The sequence below is a fragment of the Ammospiza nelsoni genome, chromosome 3 (genome assembly GCF_027579445.1).
Source record: "Ammospiza nelsoni isolate bAmmNel1 chromosome 3, bAmmNel1.pri, whole genome shotgun sequence".
In the NCBI taxonomy this organism is placed as follows: Eukaryota; Metazoa; Chordata; class Aves; order Passeriformes; family Passerellidae; genus Ammospiza; species Ammospiza nelsoni.
Genome location: NC_080635.1, coordinates 44467850 through 44480065, shown reverse-complemented (window position 1 = coordinate 44480065; position 12216 = coordinate 44467850). Strand labels below are relative to the sequence as shown.

Below are 12216 nucleotides of genomic sequence, written 5' to 3'. Positions count from 1 at the left end.
AGGAGCCATCTACACTGGGGAAATGCCAAACCATTATCCTGATTCATAGAATATATGGTGCAACTGAAGTAACAGAGAGCTGCAGATAAGTGTAGATAAATGGTGAAAAATGTCCACTGAACTTCATTTCAGATTACTTTTGGCAATGTCCTTGCTCTTCCTTCCTGCAACTCCTAGTGACAGGCAATGAAGCCCAGTGAAAACTGTGTGGTCACTTAGCAGTTTGGCAGGATGATTTCTCCCTGACATTGGCTGTCAGCCCGTGCACCTGCTCCCAGCCACACTGTCCCTCCTCATTACCCAAAGCTGTCATTTGGCCCCAAATGATCTCACTGCCACGAGTGAGATCGTCTTGTTATCAGCTAAGGCAATGGCCCTGGCAAACCTGCACCATCACCAGCAAACTAACTGGATTGCAGTCCTCACACTCAGTGGTAACATGATGACCTTTGAAGATAACTGTGGTAAGAACTCTGTGATAAAAAGTAAGTAGAATGGTAACTTAGGAAGCAATGAGACTGACACAGTAGGCATCAAAATTACAGACACCTAATCTGCATTAAGCAAGACTCAATGCTTTGCAGAAGCCGTCTCCAGAATCTCAAAAATATGGTTTCTGTTTGAAACAAGCAACAAGAAATTTTTTTTTGCTATCTAGAAGCTTTTTGACATATGCTGCAATACTGATAGTACTGGTAGTGCAGAGAAGAGAAACCCCATTTTCTTGTAATGGTGCACACTTGGAATAATACTGCTTCCCATTACAGTATTTTTTTTTTGCTTTATTTTGCTTAGAAAGCAGAATCTAGAAGAATGAATAATGGAATAACGTTAGGGCAGTGGTATTTTTAACAACTTATCTCACTACATTTGTGGCAACTGTTTCCAAGGCAAATTGTAACATGTAAATTCAAAATTTGATATTAGCAAACAGGTTTTGTGCAAGTTCCTATCTACCTAGAGAACAGCTCTGTCCAAGTAACAGCACATAAAAGGCTTTCCCCTTTCCCCTTTTTTCCTTCCTTCCATTTTTCAGGAGCCCATTCCACACAAGTTACCTGCTAACTGCAAAGCACCTAACTTGAAACAGCTTTGTGGGAAATCTCCATGTGATCCTGTGCAGGGCAATCTCTCACTGACCAAAGCAGAGAGCAGGCACATCAGTGTAGAATCTCTTCCACACACCACACCTACATTGACATCCCATTCCTCCTAGACACTGTCATGGATCCAGAGCTGCACACTGCTGGGAGCTGGAACATCCTGGGCAATGGTTGATACACACTTGCTTCTTCCAGAGACCAAACACTGGGCTGGACAAATATTTAATGCACTCCAGAACTGCTGCTCTTATGCAAGTCCTCTGACATAAGCACCCAGCTAGGGAAGTTTTGCAGTGCTGACATTAAAGCTGCAAACCACCCCAGTCTCTGGAATTATCTACTTAGAAAATAACTCATTTCAACCTCCAGCAAGTCTTCAGCACCCACACAAGGTGCCACTGGTGGACATCAGGAAGAAACTTTAGAAAGAGAACATGTTCATTAAGGGACAACATGGCTGTCACTCAGCTCCAAAATCAAAACTCCGGTGGGTTTTTCCATTTTCTTTCCTCCAACACAATGAATATCCTGCCAGTCCTTTCCCTTGAAATAACAATAAAACAAGTTTGTATTTAATGACTGACAGACAACGAGAAGACGGCAAATGTCAGCTGTAGCACAGGAATAAAGCTATTAATGGGATATATGCCTGGAACAATTGAAGACAGGAGAGTGAGGATAGAATCCAGGCAATTCTTTTATGTGTACAAGTAATTTGCTTGCATTTCTATCTCTCTCTTGTGACTTTTTTCAGCACCATTGCTTTATGAGCCATGCTCTCCATCTGGGTTTACATGCACCTGCTTCACAGTTTGCCTCCAGGTAAGGGATGCACTTTATACTGAAGTTCTTGCATGATAATCTTTCTCCTTCTGATCTGGATTCCAGTTTCAATTCATCTTACATGCTGGCTTTATGTGAAGATGTAAAAGCTGTATGAAACGAGGGCCATTATTTTCACCAGTTTTTCAGATTTCTCAAATTGGAGCAGTTGGTTCATAAGGACAGGATAAATGCTATGTCACTTTTTTTATTTGCTATAATCAGTCAGCCTCTGAAACAAAACCAAACATACCTTGGATTGCTCTTCTTTTTTTTTTCTTTTTTTCAAGGAATAACAATACTAAGCCACAATTAATATCAAGGTTAGGTACAACACTTTACAGAGCCTCCCTGAGCTGAAGAAGGCTAACTAAAGGATGCACAAACGCAGACAGGATTTCTTCAAGGCACACATGCCACTAAAGAAAATACTCCCACTTCATAGTGCAGGCAGGCAAAAGCCAGATTTTTTATTTAATTTTAAAATAACAAATATTAACCTACAATCACAGTATACTGCTTAGTTTATCGCTTCTGCTTTGAATTCTGTGCTTTCATTTCACGTGTCTACATTTTGCATTTGTGTACACGCTGCAAAAGTAACTTTGTATATCATTTAACATCTGTGCATATCCTTTAGAGCTTAATATTACATGGAAATTAAAAGAAATTTTGAATTTTAAGGAACTGAAAACAATCAATAAAGTCCCACGGAAAAAAAAATAGTATAAATGTTTCTTATAGTACAGTACTCATAATTTTATGTCAGTGTCATTTTAATGCCATAGTTTTCAAATATTGACTGTATAAAGAGGAGACTAGGGGAAAAAATTATCTAAAATGCTTTTCCTAAGTCTGTTAGACTCTGGTGATTTATGATATATGTACAGTATATAAATATATTTATGTATATATGTACATATATATTGGTTAACATTCATTATAAATAGAACTCTGTTAACCTAAGCAGTATAAAAATAGCCACTTTCCTGGGAACATGCAAACACAATATGCTCTCACCTAAACTATAAAACTCAAAACAACCATAACCTTTAGCTCTGATTTTCTACAAATATAAATTTCAATTGAAGACTTTCAGCTGATTTAACCACAAAGTAAGTTTTTCCAGTAAAGATATAAAAAATTGTTTGATGCTAGCTATAATTAAGCTCAAACAGTATATTTTGGGTTATTTACTTTCAAGTATTTTTCCCACGTGCGCTAAATCTAGACACGCTGCATTTGTTTTCTTTACAGTAAATTATTATTCAGCTCTAAACACTAAAAGCCAAATTACAGGCAATCTGGCATGCTTGCACTGCAGGTAAAAGGCTCTCCTCTACACTGTTCCTATGTGGGAGGCTGTCCTATTATGGCTATTTGTGCTCCAGATCTTTTGTTCACTGCAAAGCATTATCAGGATTCCCCTATCATAAGATTCTTAAGGCCAGAAGAGAAAGTACTAAAACCACTTAAATCTTGTCTCATGCTCACTGAAATTCACTCTGAGATCCCTGCATTCAGCACAGTGACTGGTAGCTGGACTAAAACACCTCTGCTGTTACAGTCAAAGAGGTTCCAGCTTCAGAAGTTGAGCAAGATCTTGACTTTTTAGTGACTTTTCCCAAGGGGAAAAAAATTCGGTTCCATCCGAACCAAATGTGACATTTTTCCTTTTTTCTTGCCATACGAAAAACTGAAAAATTGTTTTGCCCTGAAACATTCCCTTCTCCTCCAAAGTGTTCCGAGTACCAGTTAGAAAAGCAAAAGAAGAAACAGGAGCTCTGTTCAAGGTGATGCTGTTTCTGTTCCTCCGTGCACCCACCAGCTCAGCAGAGCACACACTGGGCTGGACTGTGGGAGGAACAGCACTGAGTCCTTCTGCTGAGCAGGTTTCAGCCATCTCTTAGCAGAATGCCACAAGCACATGACTGTGCCAGTCACGCGTGGCATCTGTTGACTTGTTTTCATTCCATTCCATGCAGCTAAATACCCACTCCTGCCCATTTCGGAAGACCGAAGTGCATCTGTCTTCCTTCCCTACCATGTCACCTCATCCAGAGCTTTGAGTCGCTTTTGGTATCTCTCAGAAAAGTATTTCATACAAAAAACAAGCAGCACGGAAGACCCAAGGCACACTTTCTTCAGGACAACATTTTTCTGGTGATTGGAGGCCCTTTTAAAGAAGTAGGAAATTAAGATGTAAATGGCATGGGCAAATGAGGGATTGCAGTATTATTTTTTCCTTCCTGGAATAATTGCTTACACCTCCTGGAATAATTGCTTACACCTACAAGTTACTGGGTAATAGAGGGATGACCTAGATATTCCCCCCTCCACCAGATCTAGAGATATTGCTCTGAAAATGTTTTCCAGATTAAGGTCCTAGCTATTGGATTAAAACTGTGACTATTGTAAGTGCACATCCCAAAATCTGCTGTCAACCAGTTGCAAGATGGGGCATTTAACTCAATGAGCTGGATATCAGTGAAGGCCTAGTCTCCTAAAGATGTTCAACAAAGTTGCTTGTGCAAGCCTTTCTCTCTGGCATCTCTGAATGTGGTACACCTAAATCCTTATCCCTCAACCAAAATGGCCTTATGTTCCCAGCCACATCTTACATTTATTCCCTCTTCCCAGGGTGGCTCCCACATTTTTCCCCAGAAGTCTTTTCTATGTCAGAAGTGATAAATCCTTGTTAAAGTAGCACAGTCTTCCAGCTTTTATAATTTGAGAAAAAAATATGAGGCTTTCTATTTCTTATGGTAAGTAGCATAAATGCACCAAAACACTGGTATGGATACCCGTGTATTAATTGTTTAGAGAGCTGTCATTGGAAGTTGGGGACTGGGAATTCACAAAAGGCTCGTTTGCCTTCTGATCGTCCTTCATGGAGGCTGCTTGGTCTGAGATGGAAGAGAAGGAGAGCTGGTCATGTTCCATTATATGCACTTGGTCCTCTTCCTTGTCCTTCTTCACATAAAACAACTTTCTAAACTTTTTGAGTTCATGGAGTTCACAGAAAGTCTCAAGAACCACCAACATTGCGATAAGGCCCATCAACAGATAACCTGAGTGCAAAAAAAAAAAATTTTAAAAATTAATTATATTAGCAAACCAGGTAGGGCTGGACCAGTTTCGAACTTGTGACTTTTCTCACCCCTGTCATCTCTGACCATTATGTTAATTTTCTTTATGGCATAATTTCAGAGCTTTGAACTGTGATATCCTTGGTTTTTTTCCTTTACTAATTCTACAACTAGAAGACCCGACATAAACAGAAAGAGTAATACTAGTGGCTTCAAATCCCTTACAACTGTGTGAGAAAAAAGTGTATGTAAAGGCATTTAAAAAACTGTAATAATAAAAATTTACAACATGCACACTCCCTTACTTACCTAGGACGTTAATGATTAAGTGGCCTTCAAAAGATTTTGATCAAAACATGGGAAATAAACTTTTATCACAATATTCCTATATATTACAAGCAGAAGTAAAAATATGGGAGCTAATTATGGTTATTGGTTATTCGTATCAGTTTAGCAGGAAAAATCACTTACTACCTCATGAAAACTTTGTAATTATTTTCCTCTAAAATTATTAGACATACAACACCCTGAAATACCTGGAAAAACAAAGCAACTAGGAATGTGTACAAACCCAATAAAACCAAAATGAAAAATTATTGTAAAATTACTCCTGGAATTTGAAAAACCTGACACAGCTACTCCATCTTTTGGGTGCATTTGCAATGTTTTACTGAGGTACACAGATTACCCAAAACCTGGAAGTCTTATCTAAAATGTATTACAGATTACTTTAGCCATGTACTGATTGACTGAGTTTTAGAATAGTCAGCTCTCATAGACAGAGACTTTTGGAAATGGAGATTTCTATGACCAGTAGTACACTGAGCTCTTTTTTTTTTTAATTCTCCATAAATGTGTATAGTTTAAAGGAAGGTCTTAAAATGATATTTATTAACCTCAGTAATTCATTAGATCCCTACTTCTGATCATTACAGTTCAATGAGGAGCATGACTACTTATTTATTTTATCATTTCAATAAAGTAAATGAAGCAGAAGCTAAGTCTATAACTATTAGCAGAATGCACTCGTCCAAGGGCTGCACACTGGACATTTTTCAACACAAGTGTGCTGAGAAATCAACACAGATTAATGATTATAATTTCCATATGGTCACTGTTCTGTTCCCTAAAGGCATAAATATCTCACCTGTAGTTACAGATTATTCACTGGCAGGAACACTCTCCTTTTCCTTTCAGAAGAACCATTAATCAATTTTTTAATACTGAATACTCATCTAAATCAGCACCACAGCTAAAATTTATTAATTTATTTTAAACTTTATGTCATAACATCAAATGGGAGCTATGCATTAACACAAGGAAGAATGACAAAGCTATATCAATTGAAAAGCATCTATAAATCTGCACTAAGAATTTGTAATTATCTCTGAGACTCAGTCCAGTGACTGTCACTTGATTTAGAACAGGACTTGTGCTCTTCTAAAAATTCTTGAAAAGCCTGTAGTACTCATTAAGCATTTTCTGATGAAGAAGTCCAAAATATCTTATACAAAATTTAGGTTCAGGAGAAAACACTGGTTCCTTGAATTGCTCACATGAAAGGAAAAATAATAATTTAAAAGTTACAAACTTAAAATCTATTGAAATTAGATATTCTAAGGTCATAACTTTGCCTAAAAGCTACTTTTTCCTTTTCCTTTTAGTATTTTCTTTAATATTTCCTGCAATTTACTTCCTAATTGTTGTACAGCTTGAAAAAGCTTTAACCTGAGCCATAATGTTTTCTTCAGATTTTGAGTTTTCAGAACAGCAAGCCTGTAACAAGGCCTTTGCCATGTGTGACTTTCCATTCACTTCACCACTTAGCATCCCCAAATCAACTCTGCAGATCAGCAGGTTAATAATTTAAAAATACCATTCATAAGATAAACATAACAGGGAGAGGAGGAAATCTGCAACAGCAACAGGGCTGGCAGGATAATAAAACAAAGTGTTCTGTTGGCTAGTTCAAGGCCCTTCTTCACAGAATGAAAAAACCTCTTCAGGTAAAACACAAAACCAAGTTAACAGATTCTTTGCCTACATCATGATTGCTGGATCATGCACAGAAGCATAGTTTAATGAAGACCAGCCTAAGAAAAGAACCTGACAGGAAAGGCCTGCTTTGGGTGTTTAGATCTTTTAACTGATGTCTCTGATGACCCAAAGACTGCTCAGGTTGAAGCTGTATGAGAAACTGCCATGTTTCAAAACACTGTCGCTGGAAAATATTGCCCTCAGCATACATTTACTCAGAATACCAAAATAAAGGTAATTTTCTTCTTAAAATCTTCACTTTCTTAAAATCACTGATCATTATGATTTCTTCTGTGTCAAATATAATGAAACAATTTAAATTTAGCATTCACAATCTTTCTTTTCTACCATCTCAGTCTACTTGTGCATTTTGCCAGCTGGTATGTACCAGTGCCAGCTTCAGCTACCTTCTGTTACAACTGGAGTCAGAAGCTTTGAAATTCCTCCCCGTTTTCCATGGCTTCTTGACTAATTTCTGTCCACCTGTCATCTAACCTTATGGGATGGCCTTAGGTTACTGGATCGTCTTGGCTCTGTGATGCACTGAAATGTTAGCCCAAGATGCTCTCAACTGTTTTAGTAACAATTACATGAGGGCTTTTTTTTCTACTATTAATAAGAGAGTAAATATCTATGATTAGAAAAATGGAATTCCTGTTTTAGCTTTTTCTTCCTTAACTATAAACACTGACCTTACTTAACAGTTTCCTCTTTACAGAGCTACCTAAATTATTGCCCAGTTTGCTAGCTGACAAAGCATCGCTATTCACAGGATGGAGAGGAGAAGTCTGATTGTCAGTTTGATGTTGATTTTTTTTATTTTTAATATAAAATGCTTTTTACTTAGCTGGTTAGTTTGACACTTACATGTAATTCCAATTTTATACAGCTCCCGGAATTTTTGATTGTAGCCTTCTCCTGGCACATAGTCACCGAGACCAATGGTGCTCAGGGAAATGAAACAAAAATAAAATGACTCCAAAAAATTCCAGTCATCTTCCAGGACAGAAAATATTGCTGCTGGGATTAAGAAGAAGCAGGAGACAGTGATGAAGCCGAGGACCATGGCATGGATGATTGCAACGACCTGCTTGGAGAAGCCCCAGTGGATGTGGAAGTAGAGCACGGGGCGCCGCGTGACGTACACGATGATGCGCTGCACCACGGCCGTCAGGAACAGCAGCGTGAACGGGATCCCGATGACCGAGTAGATGATGCAGAAGGCCTTTCCCCCATCAGATAAAGGCACCGTGTGTCCATAACCTGCAACAAAGCACAGCAGGCATGAGCTGAGTGAAAGATAGGAGCTCAGCTGCCAGCCTGATATGGGCTGTATTGAGTGAGAAGAATAAGATGCACTATCAGTAATTCTGGATTCTGCTACTCTTGACAAATGCTGTTCAATGGTCTGTTTTAAGCAGGCAAACAAAACTCAGTAGTAGCCACGAGCAAGTAAACGCAAATATTTTTGTATTTCAAAATTGTGATCATCATTGTATACATGCTTATTTCAGAGAAGGAAGTAAGGCCTAGTCAGGAGTGGAAGCTTATGCCAGGAAATTTGTATTTGATTCTGGGTTTTCCTGCTCAACTTTTTATTTAGTTTTACAAAGTGATGTAACTTTTCTACCCACCTTGTAAACTGGAACAATACACACTTCAGAAAAATCCTCCTACATCTACAGTAGTAACACATTCCAACACCTTTTGTGAAAATCAATTAAATTACATAGAAGTACTATAATTGACATTCAGAGCTATCTAATTCCATGCCTCCACAGATTATAATCTATTAAAAGGCATCGAAAAGGAGAACAAACATTTTTCACAGCAAAACTCCAAGGATTTAGCCACTGTGGCTAGACTTCTGCCTCACCATTTAGACACCAGGAGGATGAATAGTGTTGCATTCAGAGTACAGGAATAGATCCCCTGCTAGTGCAAGCAATCCCAATGTCACAAACCTGTGCAATTGTACCCAGTGCAAGTGGCCATGCTGCCAAAGTACACTCTGACAGACAGAATTTGGTTCTAAATGTGAGTCATCATCACAGAAGGGAACAGCAAATCCAACATAAACCAGGAATGCTTTCTTCTGTTTGCCAACCAAGAAAAGAAAAAAGAAAAAGAAGTATTTTGTTTTCATTGCAGCTAAGAAAAGGAAATCTCTTGGAATTTAGTTTGGGCACCCTTCACACTGATATCAAACCAAGCAAGTGCAGACAGGCCCTCCCAATTCTGCAGCCCCAGATCAGCCAGCTCATTTGCCTTATATTACTGCTGTACAGCAAGGCATTTTCCAGAGCTACTGCAACTAGCTATCTTGAGCAGCCCAGGCAGAACACACAGTGAATTCAGGGTTATGCTGCTTCTCATTTCTGAAGTGCACTCTGCACCACCCCAGTCTGCCCAGTGCAGCACTAGACCAGGCAGACATTCCCTGAGGCCTCCTGAGAACTCTCTACCTGCTCTCCTGTGAAACTGGCTGCACTGCAAGTCCCTTCAAGTTTTATACGAACAAAAGAGATTTCTTCTCTACTTTGATGGATTTAATAATAGAATCATTACTTTTTAATTTTTCCAGAGGAGTAAATTAAAAATAACATTTCCTTTTCTTAAGATGTACAAAGACACCTCCAGACAATGAGAGACAGGCAAAATGTCTTATCACTACCATGTTCAAAGTCTTGTAGAAGAAACACATGAGGTGTAATTTCTCTGTGTTAGCTAACCCAACAGGAAATTTCAGTTGTACTTGAATTTTAATGATATTATGAATAATTTACCCAAGCTCAGTCTTTTGAGCCCTGGTAAATTGTATTAATTAATGGCTTTTTTCCTGCTCACCTTCTGTTTATCTGCTTTGAGATAAGAGGATCAGAACTGCACAGAGCAGTTCAATCAGATTTATGAAATTGTAGACAACTATTCTACTCTGTGCCTAATAATGCTGGAGGTTTGACTGGCATTTCTGACTACTGCCAAGCTGAGGCCTTCTTGGCTCTGTCTATCAGAAGTCTTGGATCTTACATCCATCAGGGCATATCCCATCACTTAATGTTTGAAACTATGACTGAGCATGATTTTATCCACACTCATTTTCATGTGACACATTACTGCCCAGTTACCATCGGGCTCTTCCACCATCCTTACTGCCTTGATTAATGTTGTGTATTTAGTAAACTTAGTTGTTTCCCTCTTCCAGGCATTTAGAAATAAGTCAAACAGCACAAGCCCAACACACTTCTACAAGGAACACCACCTGTGACATTCCCCAGGGGAATGAACAAACCAGTCCTTCAAGAACTAACAACTTCTCCTACTCTGCTACCTTTACATATCTCAGGCTATGACAAGTGGAGAAGAAAAGGATTTCTATTTTTTCCCAGTCTGCAAATGCTTTTATGTAACTTTTCTTGACAATCTTGAGTGTCAAGAAAGTTGCCTATAATCTTAGTTATCACTGTACAAAAGTCATTAAAACACCCCAAACCAACACAGCTACACTTTAAAAGAGAGGAAATTACAGATCCAAGGCCCAAGATACTCCACTGTCTGGTTTCAGACACTTGTGCTCCTTTGCTTCCCATCTCTGCTCCTGCACCTGTTTGTACTTCAGACTGCGTCCCCTTCAGGGAGGTGTGTGCCCATTCTCCTTTTTCAGTGGAAACAACCATGATCAGGAGTATTACAGTTGCAATCCTAAGGTATTATTTTTGCTATGAGAAAAGGGCACTACTTACAAAGGTATTTTTTTATTCTATCCAGGGCACTTGCTATGGTTGACCAGAATTAAATCATCAATGCAGCCTGTCTGATAACTGTATTACTGATTATGAAAAAAACAAGATTTATTGAATGCTGTATTTTCATACCGTATAATGAAAATATCGGATAACAATCACCCATTTAAAAGCACTGACCCTTGAAAAATCGAACCCTCAGAAAACTTGGCCAAGCACTGCTACTCACAGTGACACTAGAGATAAAGGATATCACTCAAAAAAAAAAAAAAAAAAAAGGAAAAGAATTAAAGAATTCATCCAAGACCAACAAAATTTGCCCAATAAGTACCAATGATCTATCTAGCTCAATGTGTTGAGATGGACCATACTGGATTGATTACACAAAGAGCAAAACTCCACAAGATGTTGACAGTTGAGTTTCACTTCTGTTCACATGTGGGGATTTTTTCCTTAAAAATCTCTTATGGCTTGGAGGATTTCTACTATTATACGCTTATATAAATATAGAAAATGTCTTTAGCAGTTCTGATGTAATTCTGAAGGTTGTCACAAAAGTGAAAACATACATACAAAAGTGTTTCTTTTTAGAAATAATTTAAAATACTTATATTTTTTTACATTTACTTTGGTGCTGAGTTATACATGTCAATGATGTATTCAATAAAAGAATTTTCCTCTTGCTGTACTTCAAGTTAGAATTCTGCTCTTACATCTTTCTAAAAAGGCTCAGTCATGACTTTTCTACACTTCTCAGTATGTTGTATCCCTCTTGTGCAAGCTCCTCTTTCAGTTATTTTGTCTTCTGTCTTAGCTGTGACTAATTGCTCCTGTTAGATCACTCTGTAGGTAAATACATAGAATTGGCCATTATATTCCAGGTTAGATATATTTTCTCCCTTCATTTTTATACACACCATTGGACTTTGTTCTCCAGAGTCTCTAGGTAGCTTCCAACGTCTCCAATGCATTACAGCCTGTATCAAACCTAGCACTGGCTTTGAGCGTTTCACACTCTTCTGTCCTCTGTTAGCTTGGCACTTGTTGGCAGGGGGTGTTTTTCCCTTCCATCCTTCTCAGGCACTGCTTTGACCAATCTAAGCAGTTGTGTATCATCACTGCTTTGTCTCTTTATAGTTCAGTCTCTCCTGTAGCTCATTAACGAGCTCTTCTGTGTGTTCAGAGGCAGTGGCTGTCTTACAGGTCTTTCAGGACCCCAAATTGAGCATTTAGTGCCAGACTGCAGAGGTGCCGTGGTTCTGTGTTGTAATAACCCAGCCTAGACTTCCACACAAATGCCCAGATGATGCCCCAAAGGGTGGATATTTGAATGGTGGAGATGGATCTTACATCAAGTGAGGCAAGTAACAGACAAACAGAACTGCTACAGCCCACAGAAAGCTTCCCCCAGCCAGCCTCTCA

The 12216-nt window shown here is 38.6% G+C and overlaps 1 protein-coding gene across 1 annotated transcript in view; it reads right to left on the bottom strand.

Moving 5' to 3' along the window:
• Positions 1–2363: 2363 nt before the first annotated feature.
• KCNK1 (potassium two pore domain channel subfamily K member 1) overlaps positions 2364–12216 on the bottom strand; it is a 31240-nt gene continuing 21387 nt past the window's right edge. The window contains exons 2-3 of the mRNA XM_059468851.1: positions 7919–8314; positions 2364–4996 (exon numbers count right to left, since the gene is read on the bottom strand). Coding sequence (XP_059324834.1) covers positions 4737–4996; positions 7919–8314 — 656 coding nt within the window. The 3' untranslated portion in view covers positions 2364–4736. The remainder of the gene's footprint in view (positions 4997–7918; positions 8315–12216) is intronic.